The 21248-nt window shown below is 40.1% G+C and overlaps 1 protein-coding gene across 1 annotated transcript in view; it reads left to right on the top strand.

Annotated features, from left to right (window-relative positions):
* The window catches only part of parlb (presenilin associated, rhomboid-like b), a 43264-nt gene extending 22605 nt beyond the window's left edge, over nucleotides 1-20659 (top strand). Inside the window, exons 6-10 of the mRNA XM_080185390.1 lie at nucleotides 3375-3524; nucleotides 5342-5412; nucleotides 6628-6729; nucleotides 13973-14070; nucleotides 17084-20659. Of these exons, the coding sequence (XP_080041516.1) occupies nucleotides 3375-3524; nucleotides 5342-5412; nucleotides 6628-6729; nucleotides 13973-14070; nucleotides 17084-17198 (536 nt within the window). The 3' untranslated portion in view covers nucleotides 17199-20659. The remainder of the gene's footprint in view (nucleotides 1-3374; nucleotides 3525-5341; nucleotides 5413-6627; nucleotides 6730-13972; nucleotides 14071-17083) is intronic.
* The last annotated feature ends 589 nt before the right edge of the window (nucleotides 20660-21248 follow it).

Here is a 21248-nt window from a genome sequence, read left to right as displayed (position 1 = left end):
CCGCTGCATCCCTTGCACTGCCAGTATATCCTTTCTCAAATAAAGAGACAAAAACTGTGCACAGAACTCTAGCGTGGCCTCATCATCACCTTATACACCTTAACCTCGCTGTTTTTAAACTCCATCCATCTAGCAATGAAGGACAAAATTCCATCTGCCTTCTTAATTACCTGCTGCACCTGCAAACCAACTTTTTGTGATTCATGTGCAAGGACAGCAAGGTCCCTCCGCACAGCAGCGTGCTGCAATTTTTTAAATACTGGTCCATTTTGCTGTTATTCCTACCAAAATGGATGACCTCACATTTACCAACATTGTGCTCCATCTGCCAGACCCTTGCCCACTCACTTAGATTATCTATATCCCTTTCCAGACTTTCAACACCCTCTGCACACATTGCTCTGCCACTCATCTTAGTGTAATCTGCGAATTTTGACACACTACATTTGGTCCCAAACTCCAAATCATCTCTGTAAATCGTAAATAATTGTGGTTCCAACACTGATCCCTGAGGCACACCATTAGTCACTGATCGCCAACCAGAAAATTACCCATTTACCCCCACTCTTTGCTTTCTGTTAGTTAACCAATCCTCTATCCATGCTAATACATTACCCGTAACACCGTACACCTCTATCTAATGTAGCAACCTTTAGTGCAGCATTTTGTCAAATGTCTTCTGGAAATCCAGATACACCACATCCCCAGGTTCCCCACTGTCCACTGCACATGTAATGTTCTCAAAAAATTCCACCAGATTAGTTAAATATGGTCTGCCCTTCTTTAACCCATGCTGCATTTTTCCAATGGGACAATTTATATCCAGATGTCTCACTATTTCTTCCTTGACGATAGGTTCAAGCATTTTCTCTATTACAGAAGTTAAGCTAACTGTCCTGTAGTTACCCACCTTCTTTCTACCTCCTATTTTAAACAGTGGTGTTACATTCACTGGTTTCCAATCTGCGGGAACCACCCCAGAACCCACTGAATTTTTGTAAATTACCACTAGTGCATTTGTTATTTTCACCGCCATCCCTTTTAGTACCTTGAAATGCATTCCATCAGGGCCAGCAGACTTGTCTACCTTTAGCCTCGTTAGCTTGCCCAACACTACCTCTTTCGTGATCATAGTTTCTAGGTCCTCACCTTCTAGTCATCAATTTTTAGCATGTAGAAAGGCCTTATGTTGTCTGTAATCATAGAAACCCTACAGTGCAGAAAAAGGCCATCTGGCTCATTGTGTCTGCACCAACCCCCACAATCCCACCTAGGCCCTATATCCCTACATATTTAACTGCTAATCCCTCCACTCTACACATCTCAGGACACTAAAGGGCAATTTTAGCATGGCCAATCAATCTAACCTGCACATCTTTGGACTGTTGTGCAGGTTAGATTGATTGGCCATGCTAAATCCAAACTGTGGCTGACCTGTTCGGTTTTGGGTACTAAAGGCCATTAGATATCTGTTAATATATGTATATTTGCATTTAGGGATGCACCCAAATTAGGTTGCAGGCCAGCGTGGTTGTTACAAACCACGCTGGTGGCTTTTGCAAAATTGAAGGTCTGAACATTAATTACAGGCTTTACTGATTTTTCTTTCCACTTGATCACACTTCAAGCAGTTATTCTTCACTTTCATATCAGCAAGCAGGAAGAGAGTGAATAATGATGTCTGCCTCTTATGGGATCCTTGCTGGAAAGTAAGGGAGAGAATGGAGGGGCATTTGTTTGTTGCAGATTGTAATGTCTGCTCAAGGCTGTGACACTGGTCTGAAATCTGTTCTTTCAGCAGTTTGTATAGAACGAAACGTGTGGATCAAAGAAGTAGTGTTGTACTTTTAAACATATATTTTAAGGAAAATATGTTATTTAATTTGAGATTCTCAAGTGTTCATGACTGATCTGCTACTTGTGCACTAATGCTGGGTCTATGAGCTTCAGTTCATGTTTCAGACAGGCTATTCTTGGTTTGCATTATTGGGATAAATCCTGAGCACTCATATTTTAGTTATAGTGTACATGAAGGGACAGCATGGTGGTACAGTCATTAGCACTGCTGCCTCACAGCACCAGGGATCAGGTTCAATTCTAGCCTCGGGTGACTGTGTGTGGAGTTTGCACATTCACCTCATGTCTACGTGAGTCTCCTCCATGTGCTCCAGTTTCCTCCCACAGTCCAAAGATATGCAGGTTAGGTGGATTGGCCGTGCTAAATTGCCCTTAGTCACAAGATGTGTAGGGTAGGGGGATTAGCTATGGTAAATGTATGAGATTACTGGGATAGGGCAGAAGGGTGGGCCTGGGTAAGATGACTGGAATGCTGACGCAGACTTGATGGGCTGAATGGCCTCCTTATGTACTGTAGAGATTCTATGAAGTTTAATATTAAAGCTACAGTGTTACAGTTCGAAGTTACCTGGATTTTTCAGTTAAACATGATTGAAAGGCACTGACATTTGCTACCTTTTGCAACTGTTCACAGACGTTCAGTAAAGCTTTTGTGTGGAAACCTATGATATTTAGACATTTTTGTGTGTTGTCCTCTGCAGGGGATCAAGGACCTGTGCCCTATTGTATTGAAGAATCTTTACACAGAAACACACAATCTATCTCAGGAAGTGTGATTTAGGGGAAGCAAACTAAGGAGCTTTGGATTCACAAAGAAATTTAAATTAAATTCTGAAAAATCATAATTATTTAAAATTTGAAGGAATGAAGTTCCAAAGATGTAAAAATCAATTTTCAATGGCAAGAGATTGTTTGGTAATAATTAAACTAAAAATTCACTTACACTTGAATGGTCAAACCATAACTCATTTTGGCTGAGGACCACATCTTCACAGATTTCATGCCAACTCTCTTGGTGAGGTAACAGTGTTGCAAAGCTTATGAAGACACAGGGTTTAACAGCACATATCTGAATTCTAGAACTTGGTGTCTGATTTACTCTAATAATGGGGGTGCTCATCGGCTCATCATTATTTTTAACCACAAAAATCTGGGACATAATGCTAACACATCCTAATGTTAAAGTTACAATGTAACTGCACGCTGACTCTGAAATTACAATGTACTTGATTCCTATCATGATTTTGTGTGGTAAGTATTAGAACATAATTTTATTGCTCCCTGCACATTTGATTTGGACAAGTATAATTGTAGTTATTTTCATTCCCATTCTCTGACTCGTGCTTTGTGCTACTGATTTAGCATTAATGATGTTGCACCACTCAGTTGCCCCCATAGATGGGAGATTTCCATGGAGAATGCCAAAATGACTGTAAATCACATTGCTTTGGTCAGTGTTTGGGCTGTCATTGCACAAGAATGTTTGTAATTCATGGTAGTTTTTCTTCTTGTTTAAGAGGCGTTGTGCTTACCCATGGTCCTGTCAACGTTCAGCCACTACTCATTCTTTCACATGGCAGCAAACATGTATGTGCTGTGGAGTTTCTCCTCCAGTATAGTGTCACTTCTCGGGCAAGAGCAGTTCATGGCTGTCTACCTATCAGCAGGTAAAACACTTCTGTACTGCGACTTCTGATCTGAGCTAGGTTTGAACAAGCTGCTTTTCATTCTGATATTTTTCCCTGCGCAATTTATGTTTGTGTAAGTAGGACATTCATTTTGAAGCCCTGAGCAAGAATTAAGTAGATTAAGAGACAGTACAAGGAGCCTTTGTTTCAACAAAGATTTTAGGAAGAAGGAAAGTCTATACCACTGGTGTATTTCAATTTTGGGGGTGCAAGTGGAAAAAAAATCAGAGTGGCAAAGACAATAAGGAAAGAGACACAAGACCAGTAGAAAAATTGGCTTTTTCTTCTGTATCCTGCCCAGGAATGTGAGATGATAGTATTTCCCTAGATTTGACAACAAGATTTGATTCTTGGAGGAACTTTACAGAATTGCTTTATAAAATATTAACAATAAGAAGTGTTTAGTGGATATGGTGAAACCTCGCAACAGGTAACATTAGTGTGAGGCTTTTGAGGTTGGAGCAGACATTGAGTGGCAGAGTATCAAAAGATTAAAAAGAGCTGGTGGAGCTGTCATGGATAAGAGATGGGGCAGATGGAAGAGAAGATACATGCCCGGAAAAAATCCTGACTTATTGGGGTGCCTGGTGATGGATTGGAGGGAAAGAGTTAGGAGACGTCATCAACTATAACAGAGGTGAGGCATCTGAGATCAAACTACATAGCCCTCAACATAGCTTTGTGCAAAGAACATATAGTAACATGCTGTTTACATGTGCATAGTGACAGATTCTAAAAAGGGATTTAAAGATATCCAAAGCCTTGAAAAATCAAAGTATTTGGACAAATGACCATATTTTCAAGGAGGGAAGGTGGACCAAGTGTAGTGTAAGGGATAAGTAGATTTTGACTTTAAGCATAATAGGGTGGGAATAAAATTTTATGGTCCACACCTTAAGGATAATGGAAAGGTACCAGACGAATCAGAAGTCTAATTGGTATCTAGAAAGTGGACGATTTGATATAAATGTTAAATATAAAAGTTGATGCCAACCATCACAGTATAGCAGAGTGGAGCAGGTTCTACCAAGAACAGTGAGTCAACTAGGGAAAGGGATGGGGTCTGCAATTTTCCCTACAGCCAGCAGAACACTGTTAACTTATTGGAACAGAAAGAAAGATCAGAAGAGCGAGCACAGCTATCGTTGAGTGAATATCTCTATATATTGAGTTATATACACAGCTATATATGATTGAACACAACTGTGTTTAAGTGACTGCAGTTGCCAGCCAGGCAAAAGTATCAACAATGCTCAGGGTGGTTGATTCACAGTGACAAATAAAACAGTCTTTAACATAGATTGTGATTTGTTGCAGAGTATTCTGCAGTTAAATAGATAAAGGGCTCAGTGATGAGGGGACGTGGTGTATGAGTTTGTAGTGGAGTTCAGGCAACATATTTGAGTTAGTGGTGGAGGCAAATGGGGCACACACAGTGCATGTGAAATTGGAGTTGTCCTTTCTACCATCAATTCCTTTCTCAAGGGGGCTAAGGCTTATTAGAGAATCATTATTTCTATCCTGCCTAAGATTGAATAGCTTAATAAAGCACAGCAGTGGATTTAGGACCTGGCTCATCTTTATATTCAGCTCCATGTTATTTCTGTACCATGTCAGCAGAAGAATATAGAGTTATATTTTTGTAGGATTTAGTAAGTTCATAATTTTCTAGAATCAACCTAAGCCCTGATATTTTTCTCTGACCAATTTATTCCTGCATTTTTTTTCATTTGTTACTTAACCAACACTCTGTTTATTTGTCAGTGAGGATGTTAATTGCTCTTGTGATTTTCTAGGTGTTATTTCCACATTTGCCAGTTATGTCCACAAAACCGCAACTGGCCGCTTAGGAGCATCACTTGGAGCTGTAAGTGACCCAAACGTTTTGGCAAGCTTTAAATTGTTTTTATAAAGTTGTGTCCTGGTGTAATATAGTAGGGATGTCCCAGGAGCTATAACTGTGCTGTAGTAAACAGTTCCTTCTATTGAAAAGATATTCTTAATGAAATATTGAACATCTCAAGGCTGAAAAAAATCCAGAGCCATCTGGAACACCTTCCTTCTAATCAACAATGTATCTCACGACAAGAGACTTGTCAAATAAGACCATGTAGAAATTTATGTCAGTTATTCCTGCAGCCTTTCTTGGTAACAATTATGATGCTCCTGTGCCCTCTATATCTCCATCAAGTATTGCTTTTTTTATGTCCTGCCTATTTTTACTGCTTGTTTGTTTGTATTAAATCAAAAAACCTGACTCATCTTCTGTTTAGTAACTTGGTTACTTCAGTCTTGTTTCCCAACCTGGTTAGCACCCTATAGCTTTTAAAAGCCACAATCCGTTCTCTTAGCATGTGCCGCCTTCTCCTGAAATCTGCTTCATAAACATTTAATCGTTTAATGTTCCTGTTACTCTTTCCTTTTCGTTACGGTGGACCTGATGATCTTAAGAACACTGTTCAATTTTTCCTCCACTCTGCCATTGCTTTTTGAATCACATAAGACGGATTCACAGAATTTTTACAGTGGAGAAGAAGACCATTTGACCCTTTGAGCATGCACTGGCTCTCTGATGGAGCATTCTACTGAGTTCCATTCTCCTGCCCTATTCCTGTAACCTGGCACGTTATTTCTTTTAAGTTAGCAATCCAAGCCCCTTTTGAACATCTCAATCAAGCATGCCTCCACCACCCTGTCAGGATGTTTATTCCAAACTCCAATTACCCACTGGGCAAAAAAAATTTCCTCACACCAATTTTACACCCATTACCAATTATTTTGAATCACCTGAGTGCCCTTCGGCTGGGCAGATCCCTAGCTTGAACACTGCCCTGTATGCAAAAGTTTAACTGCAGAGTTCTCTGTGACATGCTGAAGCAGCATTCCCAAAGCTTGTGTTAGAGGCTGTGAGGAGACATTGAGTGTGAAGGCAGTTTACAATCACTTGGTGATGTACAGCATCAACAAACACGCAGCGTCATTTTCATCAAACTGCCTACTGAAAGTTTTGATATGCAAATATTGACAATGTGGGTCAGATCTTTGATTTTTGTTTTCGCCTACTATCTTTTCTTCACTCCAGTCTGGTGCAATAATGACCGTGCTTGCTGGAGTCTGCTCCAAAATGCCTGAAGCGAAACTGGCGATCATCCTGCTGCCAATGTTCACCTTCACAGCCAGCAGTGTAAGTTGGTTGGTTGCACCCATTAGTTGCAATTTATTTATTGCCTGGAAAAATGGGATGTATCTTTCTAGTTATTGCTCACATCCTATCACCTAAGAAATAGGAGAACGATGGAATCGACTCATGCACAGAAAGAATTCAGTTATTAGTTCTTGGAGTGTGATTGACACTGGCAAGTCAGTACTTATTTCCTGATAGCATTCTGAGTGAAACAAAGATTGGAGGTGTAGTGGACAGTGAGGAAGGTTTTCAAAGCTTGCAGAGGGATTTGGACAAGCTAGAAAAATGGGCTGAAAAATGGCAGATGGAGTTTAATGCAGACAAGTGTGAGGTATTGCACTTTGGAAGGACAAACTAAAGTAGAACAGACAAGGTAAATGGTAGAACGCTGAAGAGTGCAGTAGAACAGAGGGATCTGGGAATACAGATACATAATTCCCTAAAAGTGGCATCACAGGTAGATAGGGTCGTAAAGAGTGCTTTTGGAACATAGGCCTTTATAAATCAAAATACTGAGCATAAGAGTTGGAATGTTATGGTGAGGCTGTATAAGACATTGGTGAGGCCGAATTTAGAGTAGTGTGTGCAGTTTTGGTCACCTAATTACAGGAAGAATATTAATAAGGTTGAAAGAGTGCAGAGAAGGTTTACAAAGATGTTGCCGGGACTTGAGAAATTGAGTTACAGAGGAAGGTTGAATAGGTTAGGACTTTATTCCCTGGAGATTAGAAGAATGAGGGGAGATTTGATAGAGGTGTATAAAATTATGATGGGTATAGATAGAGTGAATGTAAGCAGGCTTTTTCCACTGAGGCCAAGGGAGAAAAAAATCTAGAGGACGTGAGTTAAGGGTGAAGGGGGAAAAGTTTAAATGGAATATTAGTGGGGGCTTCTTCACACAGAGAGTGGTGGGAGTGTGGAGTGAGCTACCAGATGAAGTGGTGAATGCGGGCTCACTTTTAACATTTAAGAAAAACTTGGACAGGTACATGGATGAGAGTTGTGTGGAGGGATATGGTCCAACTGCAGGTCAGTGGGACTAGGCAGAAAAATGGTTTGGCACAGCCAAGAAGGGTCAAAAGGCCAGTTTCTGTGCTGTAGTGTTCTATGGTTCTAAAAATGAGTGACAGGTGAGAAGATTGGATAGAATATAAAGAACAGCAAAGAATTTCTGTGGCCGCAATTGAGACTCCAGGATGGCGTGTTGCTTCCCTGGAGCCAAGGTCAAGGATGTCTCTGAGCAGTTGCAGGACATTCTTAAGGGGGAGGGAAAGCAGCCAGAAGTCGTTGTACATATTGATACCAATGACATAGGTGGGAAAAGGGATGAGGTCCTGAAGTGTGAATATAGAGAGTTAGGCAGAAGGTTAAAGTGCAGGATCTAGAAGGTAGTGATTTCTGGACTACTACTGGCGCCACGTGCTAGTGAGAGTAAGAATAGGAAGATTAGGCAGATGAATGCGTGGCTTGAGAGCTGGTGGGAATTTAGATTTTTGGATGATCGGGATCTCTTCTGGGGAAGGGGTGACCTGTTCAAGAGGGATGGGTTACACCTGAGCTGGAGATTGACTAATATCCTGGTGGGGAGATTTGCTAGAGCCACTCAGGAGGGTTTAAACTACTTTGGCAGTAGGGAGACAGAAGACAGCACTGAAGTTAAAGGAAGCACATTAAATATTAAAGGCAGTATCAGTAATCCTCCTACAGACAGATCAAGTAAAAGCAAAATAGAGAGCACAGGGAGTCCAGATTAAACTGCATTTATTTCAATGCAAGAGGCCTGACGGGCTAGGCTGATGAGCTCAGGGCATGGATGAGTACATGGGACTGGGATATTATAGCAATTACTGAAACAAGGTTAAGGGAGGGACAGGACTGGCAGCTCAATGTTCCAGGATACAGATTCATTCAGAAAGATAGAATAGGAGGTAAGAGAGGAGGGGGAGTTGCACTTTTGATTAGGGAAAACATCATGGCAGCACTGAGAGGGGATATATCTGAGGGTTTGGCCACTGAGTCTATATGGGTAGAACTGAGAAATAAGAAGGGGAAATTCACTTTGATAGGATTGTAATATAGGCCCCCAAATAGTCAGCAGGAAGTTGAGGAGCAAATATGTAAGGAGACTACAGATAGCTCCAAGAAAAATAGAATGGTAACAGTAGGGGATTTTAACTTTCTCAACATTAACTAAGACAGCCATAGTATTAGACCGTTGGATAGAGAGAAATTTGTTGAGTGTGTTCAGGAGGAATTTCTCATTCAGTATGTGGATGGCCCGACTAGAGAGAGGGCAAAACTTGACCTCCTCTTGGGAAATAAAGAAGGGCAGATGACAGAAGTGGTAGTGAGGGATCACTTTGGGACCAGTGACCATAATTCTATTTGTTTTAAGATAGCTATGGAAAATGATAGGCCCAAAAGTTAAAATTCTAAATTGGGGCAAGGCCAATTTTGATGCTTCCAGACAGGAATTTTCAGAAGTTAATGGGGGGAGTCTGTGGGAAGACAAAGGGACGTCTGTAAGTGGGAGGCTTTCAAAAATGTGTTAAACAAGGTTTAGGATAAGCACATTCGTCTTAGAGTGAAGGGCTATGCTGGTAGAAGAAGTAGGGAACCCTGGATGACTCAGGATATTGAGGCCCTGGTCAAGGAGAAGAAGGAGGTGCATGCCATGCATCGGCAGCTGGAATCAAGTCGATCCGTTGAAGAGTACAGAGGGCGTAGGGGTAGAATTAAGAGAGAAATCAGGAGGGCAAAAAGGAGACATGAGATTGTTTTAGCAGAAAAGGCAAAGGAGAATCCAAAGAGCTTCTACAAATTTATAAAGGGCAAAAGAATAACTAAGGAGAGAGTAGGGCCTCTTAAGGAACAACAAGGTCATCTATGTGTGGATCCACAAGAGATGGGTGAGATCCTAAATGAATATTTCTTATCAGTATTTACTGTTGAGAAAAGCATGGATGTTAGGGAAGTTGGAAAATAAATAATGACGTCTTGAGAGTACATATAACAGAGAAGGAGGTGCTGGAAGTCTTAAAGCACATCAAGATAGATGAATCCCCGGGACCTGATGAAGTGTATCCCAGGACATTGTGGGATGCTAGAGAGGAAATTATGGATTCCCTAGCAGAGATGCTTGAATCATCGATAGTCACAGGTAAGGTGCCTGAAGATTGGAGGGTGGCAAATGTTGCGCCTTTGTTTAAAAAGGGCTGCATAGAAAAGTCTGGGAACTACAGGCTGGTGGGCGTCAAAACTTCAGTAAGTTGTTCGAAGATATTTTGAGAGACATGATCTACAGGCATTAAGAGACGCATGGATTGATTAGGGAAAGTCAGCATGGCTTTGTGAGTGGAAAATCATGTCTCACAAATTTGACTGAATTTTTTGAAGGGCAACCAAGAAGGTAGATGAGGGCAGTGCAATTGATGTTGCCCAAATGGATTTTAGCAAGGCCTTTGACAAGGTACCGCACGGTTAAATCTCACGGAATCCAGGATGAGGTAACTAAATGGATACAAAATTGGCTTGATGACAGAAGATAGAGGGTGGTTGTAAATGGTTGTTTTTCAAATGGAGGCCTGTGACCAGCGATGTGCCTCCAGGATCGGTGCTGGATCCATTGTTATTTGTCATTTATATTAATGATTTGGATGAGAATATAGGAGGTATGGTTAGTAAGTTTGCAGATGACATCAAGGTTGGTGGCATAATGGACAGCGAAGAAGGTTATCTAAGATTGCAACGGGATCTTGACCAATTGGGCCAGTGAGCTGACGAATGGCAGATGGAGTTTAATTTAGATAAATACGAGATGATGCATTTTGGTAGATTGAACCAGGGCAGGACTTACTCAGTTAATCATAGGGTGTTGGGAAGAGTTAAAGAACAAAATGATCTAGGGGTACTTGTTCATGGCTCATTGAAAATGGAGTCACAGGTCGACAGAGTAGTGAAGAAAGCATTCAGCATGCTTGGTTTCATTGGTCAGAACATTGAACAGGCGTTGGGACGTCTTGTTGAAGTTGTACAAGACATTGGTAAGACCACACTTGGAATACTGTATACAGTTCTGGTTACCCTATTATAGAAAAGGAATTATTAAAGTAGAAAGAGTGCAGGAAAAATTTATTAGGACGCTTGATGGTTTGAGTTATAAGCAGAGGCTGAATAGACTGGGACTTTTCCTCTGAAGCATAAGAGGGTGAGGGATGATCTTAAGGAGGCCTATAAAATAATGAGGGGCATAGATCAGCTAGATAGTCAATATCTTTTCCCAAAGGTAGGGGAGTCTAACACTAGAGGGCATGGGTTCAAATGAGAGGTTAGAGATACAAAAGGGTCCAGAGAGGCAATTTTTTCACACAGTGGGTGGTGAGTATCTGGAACAAGCTGCGGGAGCTAATAATAAAGGCAGGGACAATTTTGTCTTTTAAGAAGTGTTTCGATGGCTATTGAGGGATATCAGCCAAGCGCAGGCAATTCAGACTAGCTTAGGGGTTTAAAAAAAAGGACTAGCATGGAGAAGTTGGGCCGAAGGGCCTGTTTCCATGCTGTAAACCTCTGACTATGACTATGACTAAAAGATTGATAAGGAAGGAAAAGTATGAGAGAAAGCTAGATCGAAATATAAAGACAGACAGAGTTTCTATAAATATTTTTTAAAAAGAGTAAATAAAGTAAGCCTTGATCCTATAGAAAGTGAGCCTGGGTAATTAGTAATAGAAAATAAGGTGATTTCAGATGAATTGAACAGGTATTTTGCATCGATCTTCACTGAACTATGAGGAGAGGCTGAATAAACTAGGCTTGTACTCGTTAGAGTTTAGAAGAATGAGGGGAGATCTCATTGAGACATATAAGATGTTGAATGGGATGGATAGGATAGAGGTGGAGAGGCTCTTCCCGCTCAGAAAGGACAGTAGGACTAGAGGGCACAGCCTCAGGATAAAGGGGGGACGGTTTAGAACAGAGTTGAGGAGGAACTTCTTCACTCAAAGGGTGGTGAATCTCTGGAATTCTCTGCCCGTTGAAGTGGTGGAGGCGGCCTCGCTCAATATTTTTAAGACGCGGGTTGATAGGTTTTTGATAGGCAAGGGGATTAAGGGTTATGGGGAGAGGGCGGGAATGTGGAACTGAGCCACGACAGATCAGCCATGATCTTATTGAATGACGGGGCAGGCTCGAGGGGCTGGATGGCCTACTCCTGCTCCTATTTCTTATGTTCTTATTAAAAGTAACATCCCAGAAATAGCTGTAAATCAGGGACAAAGGAATTTAGAAAAAATACAATCACCAATGAAGTGATACTGAGCAAATTGTTGGGTCGGCGAACTAACACTTCCCTGGATCTTGATGGACTTCATTTTAGGGTCTTAAAAGAAGTGGCTAGTGAGATGGTTGATGTGAGAGAGAATGGAGCCAGGTTTTGCGTGTGGATGACCCTTCATCTGACTTGAAACATTGGCTCTATTCTTTCTCCACAGATGCTGTCGGATCTGCTGAGCATATCCAGCATTTTCTGTTTTTGTTTCAGATCCCAGCATCCATAGTATTTTGCCTTTATCCATTGAGATGGTTGATGAGTTGGTTTTAAGTTTCCAGAATTTCTTTGATTTGGGCAGGTTCCATCAGATTGGAAAATGGAGAATGTAACTCCTCTATTCAAAAAGGAATGGAGACAGAAAGCAGGAACCTACAGGCCAGTTGTCTTAATATCTGCCACAGGAAAATTGAGAGAAGCTATTAGAAAGGACATTATTATAGGGCACCTATTGCAAAGATAGGTAGGAAAATAAGATGTGAAGAGGACATAAGTCAGTTAAGTGAGAGGGCAAAGATCTGACAAATGGAAGTATAATGTGGACATATGTGAAAATCTTCGTTTTGACAGGAAGAATAGAAAAAAAAGAGTATTATCTAAATGGAGTGAGATTGCTGTGAGGTGCAGAGGGATTTTGTCGTCTTAGTGCATGAGTCCCAAAAGGCTAATGTGCAGGTACAACAAGTAATTAGGAAAGCTAATAGAATGTTGTCATTTATTGCAAGACTAATTGAATTCAAAAGGTTATGCTTCAGTTATACAGGTATTGGTGAGACTACATCTGGAATACTGTGTAAATTATTACTCTCATTTAAAGAAGGATGTAAACATGTTGGAAGCAATTCAGAGAAAGTTTACTACTCTTAATACCTGAAACTGTCTTATGAGGAAAGGTTGAACAGACTAGACTTGCACCTGCTGGAGTTTAGATCAAAACCTTTAAGATCCTAAGGAGACTTGTAAGGATGGAAAGGATGCTTCTACTTGTGGGACAATCTAGAATTAGGAGTCACTGTTTAAAAATAAGGGGTTGTTCATTTAAGGCAGATAAGGAAAACTATTTTTTCCCTCAGAGGATTGTGAGCTGATAGAACTCTCTTCCTAAAAAGATGGAAGTAGAGTCTTTGACTATTTTTAAGGCAGAGCTACATAGATTCTTGATGAGCAAGGGGGTGAAAGGATGTCAGGGATGGGTAGGAATGTGGAGTTGAGGTTACAGTCAGATCTGTCATGATCTTGTTGAATGGTGAAGTGGTCTGCTGCTGTTCTTAATTAGCATGTTCCCTTCTCAGAAGGACATTAATGCAGTGATGAAGTGTTACAACAGTCCCACAGGTTTCAGGGTCCATTCCCAGATATGTTGAATTCAGTTTCTCAGCTTCACAAGGTGGAATTGAAACTCATGGCGTGTGGGTTGCTCGTCAAATACCATACCTGCTAGGCTGCTATACTATAGAACTATTCATACTGCATTCCTATACAGTATCTATACTTCTGTGGATGTTAAGTAAAATGAATAAGAATGAGTATTAGCCATGTGGAACATTCATGGCAGCTCTTTAAAGTAAATCACCCTTTAGCAAGATTTGCTATGCCTGGCAGTGCACTATATCAAAACTGTTAAGTGTATTTGAAAAAGAAAATACTGTACATTTTAGGAAATAATAAACATTCAATCACTTTTGCCTGAATATTAAGATATGACATAATGGTTTGCACAATGTCTTGCTCTCAACATAACATGCAAGAAAGTGGGTGAATGACTGGGTTCAGTTAACATTCTGACCTTTGAATCTTGTTGAGATGGTTCTTATTGTTTTTTAAAAAATCATGATATATTACATCTGTTTCCTAAATATAACCACAAGCTAAGGTGGATATTTGCAGCAGTGTTTTAGCTGGTTTTCTCTGTTGCAGGCTCTAAAAGCAATTATTGCCATGGATACAACAGGCCTGATTCTGGGATGGAAGTTTTTCGACCACGCAGCTCACTTGGGTGGTGCACTTTTTGGAATGTGAGTCTGCAGTTATTTCAGTTTCGTTGGTTATTTTCTTTTGATCTGTGGTAAGACTGCAGTGGGCACACCAAGCTGTCTGCGTCATGATATTGTAATGAAAAGATACGTCAGGTGACCTGGCAATCTTGGTTTCAAAAGACAACGGTTGGAAGAAATTACTAATAAATTATTTTGAAGATCAACAGTGTACTCATTTGGAAAGTAATCAGTGACCAGTTAAGGCACTGGTGGGACGATGCAACTATAGTCTATAAGTGGTTAGACAAAAGCTCACATTTAATGGATGAGGACGAAAAATATTGGGTAAGAATCAGAGCTGGGAAGATTACAGAACGATCAAAGGGGTGTAGGAAAATAATAAGTGCAAGAAAGAGTATTCGGGGGCTGAGGAGGAGAATATTTGATAAGTCTCTCAAAAGAAAGGGTAGGAAATATGGAAGTAGGCATTATAATAACAGAGGAAAACAGGATTAGAGCAGAGAGGGACTACTTAACCGTTGCACACGATCACAGAAATACAAAGAAAACTAGAGATTAGCCCAGGGGAAAAACAGTTGGTATAAACAAGATAATGAGATTGAAACCAAACAGACTTCTAGCTACATTTCTTCCCAAAAAAAGGAAATTGGAACTATTTTAATTATAATCTCCCAGTGTTCATTGGATTAATAATAGCACTGGGAATGAAAAGTTAGGAAATTTTGCATATTCTATTGAAAATGGAGCAAATTACTAAGTTAAAGGCAGCGTGATGGCACAGTGGTTAGCACTGCTGCCTCACAACGTCAGGGACCCAGGTACGATTCTGGCCTTGGGTGACTGCCTGTAAGGAGTTAGTACTTTCTCCCCATATCTGCGTGTGATACTTCCTGGCGCTCTGGTTTCCTTCCACAGTCCAAGGATGCACAGATTAAGCGGATTGTCCATGCAAAATTCTCCCAAGATATGTAAGTTAGAGGCATGAGCGAAATAAATGCGTGGAGTTATGGGGATGGCCGTGGGTAAGATGCTATGTTGAGAGTCGGTGCAGACTCAATGGGCCAGTGGCCTCCTTCCGCACTGTAAGGATTCTATTCTATGATAAGTATTTATTGGATTCAATTGTGGCTTTCAGTAGTGGATTGAATAATTATCTGAAGAGAAAACAAATTGCAGGACTATGAGGGAAAGATGGGGGAGTGAGACTAATTGCATTGTTTCTGCAGAGAGCTGGTGCAGACATGATTAGTTGAATGGCCTTCTATGTTGTAACCATTCTATGATTCTATTCTGTTCTAACAATGACAAAACATTTCTGCTATGAACAAATTGTTTAAGAGAACAAATGGATTTATAAAAGATCAGTTATATCCACCAGTTATATCTATTAGAATTCTTCAGCATTAGAATCCATGGATGTCCTATCCGTGAATTTTCAAAAGACATTGTTAACTGACATTGTGGATCAGAATTGCTTACGTGAATGAAACATTTGTTGGAGCATAGGAGGTTGGACAAAAATGGGGGAAAAAAATAGACGTTCCCAAATGTTGGAAACCTGTTTTTCACACAATAAAGGAACGCAGGAACAGAAGTAGACCATTCAGCCCATCTAACCTGCTCCACTATTTGATGCAATCATGGTTGATCAGACACTTTAGTGTCTTACACATACTATCCCCATAACCCTTTATATTATAATTAATCAGAAATTTATCAATCTCTGCTTTAAACATAAAACGACTGAGCTTCCACTGTCCTCTGGGGTAGAGAATTCCAACAATTCACAACCTTCTGTGTGAAGAAATTTGTCCTCATCTCGGTCTTAAGTGGCATCCCTCTTATTTTGAAATTGTGCCCCCTAGTTCTTTATTCCCCAATTAAGGGGAATAAAGATCTTATCTGCATCTATCCTGTCTATTCCTTTAAGTATTTTGTAGATTTCAGTGAGATTACCTCTCATTCTTTGAAACTCTAGAGAATACAAACTTAGGGTTTGTCCAATCTCTCTTCATAAGACACTGTTGCCATCCCTGGTACAAGTTTGGTGAACCTTCATTGCACTCCCTCTCCGGCAATAATATCCTACCTGAGGTAAGGGGACCCAAACTGCACACAGAACTCCAGGTGCAGGCTAACCAAACTCCTATACAGTTGAACATTCTATTAGCCTTCCTATTAGCTTGCATGCTAGCCTTCAGTAACTAATGGACATCATAAAAATCAAAGGAAATGGAATTAGCAGTCGAGGGAAGTCTATTCAAGTTTGTGAATTATGCTAAGCTAGGTTAGTTGCTGAACTGTTAAGAAACTAGTAGCAATATGACATGGATTAAATAAATAAGTGAGCAATACTAACATATCAATGAGTGAAGTAGTACACTTTGGACATTTGAATGACAGATGGGAATGTAATCTAAATAGCTAATTTAGTACAGAGCTCGTTGAATCTTGTGGAATGTAGTATTGAGATTTCCACCTTGGAGAAATTTAAGCATTGATTCACTGGGGTGATACCTGCACAACCAAGTACTCCCAAGTCCATATCTCCCTCATCATTTGTCATAATGCACTTAAGCCCAACCTCACGAAAGCTCTCTGTGCTGCACCATTTCTCACACTAGCGCCCTGAAACCTCTTGAGTGGCATTGTCACTTAAAAGCTGAATTAGGGATTGTTTTGTGTTGTGAGTGTAAGGGGAGTAAGAACAACAGTTTATTCCCCTACTGCTTATCAATGAGAGGATTTCTTTATTTGTCTCACTGACATAGCCAGTGACAATCCCAGAGTTACCACCTCTGATCATTGGAATAACTCCTGTTCTAGCTGCTTTATTTTAAATCATTATAGTTTTCCCAGTGTGAATAACAAAAACATCATAATTAAATTTGTTTACATATAGCCCACCACCTCCCGTGCACAGCTGCTTGGAGACCTCAGGAATAATTACATCGAGTGTATTTTTTGAAGTGGCAATATCGCTTGCAGTATCTGCATCATTGAAGCAACTCTCTTCTTTCTCTTTTTCCAGTTGGTATATCTTTTACGGCCATGAGCTGATCTGGAAGAACAGAGAACCTCTGGTGAAGTTGTGGCATGACATGAGGACTAAAGGTCCTGGGAGTGGAGGACGTGGCCCCTCCTAAGCAAGAAGTTGCGTTTTAGAAAAAAAACTGATGTTCACTATGATTTTGGAGATGCACAGGATAGAGGCAATAACCAAACAAACTGGGCCCTGACTGGGGCAGAAATTGACATCAGGACCTCAAATTCAGACAAGGCTACAAACTACAGCACATTTTTAACTTCTGAAAGAGTATATTTAAAATGATTTCCAGAACTGTACGGTGAGAAATAAACAGGAGCATTTCAAAGAAAAGGTTTTGGCCAGACATTTTTCTCCCGCACTGCAGCCCACTTCCCCCCACCCCTCACCACCCCAAAAAAAGACTAATTTCAGGCCAGCTGTTTGAACAAAAACTCAACTGCTTGAAAGATTTCTGAATTTGAGATTGTTGTTTACAGTTTGCAATCCATCTCCATTTAGGTGAAATGTCACAATGTGCAGTCGTCAAAATGCTTCCTGTGATACACACCCATTCCTCTCTGAAGGCTCAGCAATGAAACTAAACAATTTGAAGCTTTTAACAAAATACAAGGTATTTTTTAGATTAACCAAGTGTACCTGACATTGGGAAATCCATCACTGTGATTTAAGATCCTCAGAGAGAATCATTGGGAAATTTGCAAAGTTGGTGTGTTTGTTTGCCTAATGAAATGAATTAGGGATAAAGCCCTTAACACAAGTCTCGAGATCTCACCCAAGACTAAAGTGCATCCAGGGGGTACCACTGGAATTTAAACAGCTAAGCACATGCAGCCCACTGACTTACAGAACTGGTAGCTTCCCACTGCTTTTCCAGCTAAGATCTCTCTACCTGGTTTGGCTGTTGGTTTGCAGGGTTCTCTGGAGCTACGGGAAGAACTTCAGTCAGAGTGGCAGGTTTAAAAATGGAAAATATTGGGGATTTAATTTCACATCTAATTATTGCTTTTACAGCATAGAATATTTCAGTCCATTGTCAATCATTATTTAGTGATTGGCAAAGAAAGCTTATGGTTTGCTGTTCTTACAGTTTAAAGTCTGAGACTGCTCTTTTCTTACTTTAAAGTAAAGTTTATTTATTTATCAGTCACAAGTAGGCTTACATTAACACTGCAATGAAGTTACTGTGAGAATCCCCTGGTTGCCACATTCTGGCACCTGTTTGGGTTCACTGAGGGAGAATTTAGCATGGCCAATGTACCTAACCTGCACATCTTTGGACTGTGGGAGGAAACCACATGGGGAGATTGTGCAATATCCACACAGACAGTAACCCAAGCCGGGAATCAAACCTGGATTCTTGGCATTGTGAGGCAGCAGTGCCACCTTTTTTCTGGTTTTGCCTGTTTTTTAAATAGGTGAATCTGGGTATCTTTTTGCATCATATATCGGCTCAGATGTATTTTTTTAAAGGACCACCGGACCCCCTTGGTCTCTTTCTGATTGGTTGCTAGCCATTTTGAGCAGGCGAGCAGCCTAACTGACAGGCCCATTCCCGAATGTGCAAAGGATGAAAGGGTTTCTCAGTGACTCAGTGTGTAGGGGTATGACAGGCTTTCAGAGGTGGTCCACTTCATGTTTCCCCCACCATGTTGCATTTTAAGTAGAAAATGTTCAGTGAGCTCTGTAATGCATGTAACTGCTCACCATAACTCCAGTGCTGAAACATTCAGATGCTGAGAATGTCATCACTGAATGCTAATGTACTACAGGTAACATATCTTGATTTGTTACTTCATAAAGGAACAATGCCATCTGAATGTTCAGCCATCTTGTTAATCTCATCATGTTACTGGAAAAAAATCATCAATATAGCACAGTTTCAGAAAAGTTACCCTGTATTTTTATGATTAGGAAAGCTGTATCAAGTTGAATTCACTACTCAAATTATTGCCATGCCAAGTTTCAAAATCAGTCAGATTTTTTAATGCCATCCCCATGTTTTACTTGGCATATCTTTGTAGAAAGACTGGAAAAGAGCAAGTAAAGACAAATCAGGTTGCTTTTCTGGTTTAGCCTGTGTTTCAAATAGGTGAATCTGGGTATCTTTTTACATCATATATTGACTCAGGTGTATTGTTTTAAAGGGCGATCACTGGGAAGAACAGAAGGAAGTGCTGGTGTATATAAAATACAATCTAATAATAAAATTAAATGGCTTAAGTATTCATTTCATAATCTTCAGAAGAAATACAAGGTAAGAGTTGAGCACAACATTGGTATCTGAATTTGAATGCGTATTTCCACATCCCCCCCACCTCAATCCGATTTTTCCCTATTGTCTATTGTCTAGTTTATGCTTAATATGAAGATGATGATTCAACCCCCACTGTGATTTTGATGTTGTAATACCTTCCATAGTGAAATATCACCTGGACTAGTAGTTAAATTGATTAAAGAACGAGCTAACATATAGATTGCACTTTATTGAGTCCTTAGGATGTTCCAAAGCACTTTATTAATGGACATCTTTTGTAAAAACAGTCTCACGTGGTGGCCACTTTGCTCTCACAAGATCTTCCAAAAAGCACATGAATGCATCAGGGAAGAATGTTTGTCATGACATTAGGAACGCTCATCAAACAATTGAGTCTTGTGACTGCCAGGTTCTAGGTTACAATTCCATCATAACACCTCCACTAGTGCTAGCCTGTAGTGTCAGTCTAGATTATATACTTAAGGATGTAATGGTATTGGAACCCAGCATTTTCTGTTTTAGAGGTAAGGGGTGCCACCTGCTAGGTCATACAACTAAATGCTGTAAACAAAGTAGTCATCGCTGTCGCCAGATATTAAAGGTTTGAGACTGGGAACATATCAAGTGTAGAAAAACTCTTGTTTCTCGATTGCAGAGTTTCCATACAACTTCTTTATATTCCTGTGCTCCCAGCAACTACTAGGGTCTCATATTCAAAACGTCTGCAGACAACACAGTTCCTGTGGTTGTGCCCTGTAATAATACAAGATCGTTCTTTTTAAGATTTCAGTGAAGTGCTGGAATCTATCAAATTGTGTAATTATTATTACTGTACTGCTGCACTGTGTTGCTTTGCTGTTTTCCAGTGAATTGTCCCATTGTTGTGCTGCTCAGTTTTTGAGAGTTTAACCTTGCTTCCATCCATATTATGCTTAACTGAGTGAGTTTATTAAAAGTATGAAATATAGAATAAATTCAGTGCGTTCCGGTATGGTTTTTCAATGGAAGCTCTTGTCCGAACTATGAAACAAGGTTAATTGCTCACCACAGCTATCATCAACTTAAGCCAACAACTGTTCAGCTTAATGCAGTGGCTTGCTGCTTACAAGTAATCCATATGCACTTAAATAAACAAGTCAGTTTAATAAGTGAAGAAGAGTTTTATGGTATCTATTAACACATACAACTCTTATTTCACAGTTGTGTATTAAGCAGTGTTGCAAACCTTGAGAATTATAGGCACAATATTCGTACTTTATGCTATCAATTGATTATGACTGTAAATAAAGCAGGTTACAAATTAACTCCTGTTCCCCCTTTGAGTGGCTATTTGCTGCTACGCAGTGTTCCTTGAAAAAAAACACTGCGAGTTCCATGGAATTTGGAGTGAATCTTTCATAAGAATGGCTATATCACTCACTGTTTGAAAATGGGCCTATATATGGATCACTGAATCAAGGAATTTTATGTAGCATTTACAGCACAGAAACAGGCCATTTACCCCAAAAGATTAATGCTAGTGTTTATGTTCCACCTGAGCCTTCTCCCCGGAGCAAAAAGAGAAAACAATTAATAAAATAATGGGAACAAAACAAGGTAGAAGAATTGAACTCATACTTTGGTTCTGAGTTCACAAAAGGAGGCATGAATAACCTTCCAGAAATGTTAGGGGATCAAGGATCCAGTGAGAAGAAGCTCATTTGTCAATTGCAATCCCATGCTACAAGTTTGTTGATCTTTACACCCTAGATATGACTTTAACACTACATTTTGCACTCCTTTCCTTCTCTATGAATGGTATGCTTTGTATAGCATACAAGAAACAATACTTTTCACTGTATGCCAATACATATGACAACAATAATCAAATTAATGCATTCCTAACTATACCTT

The sequence above is a fragment of the Carcharhinus amblyrhynchos genome, chromosome 3 (genome assembly GCF_965287045.1).
Source record: "Carcharhinus amblyrhynchos chromosome 3, sCarAmb.v2.hapA, whole genome shotgun sequence".
NCBI lineage: Eukaryota > Metazoa > Chordata > Chondrichthyes > Carcharhiniformes > Carcharhinidae > Carcharhinus > Carcharhinus amblyrhynchos.
This window is presented reverse-complemented; position numbering and strand designations above follow the sequence as displayed.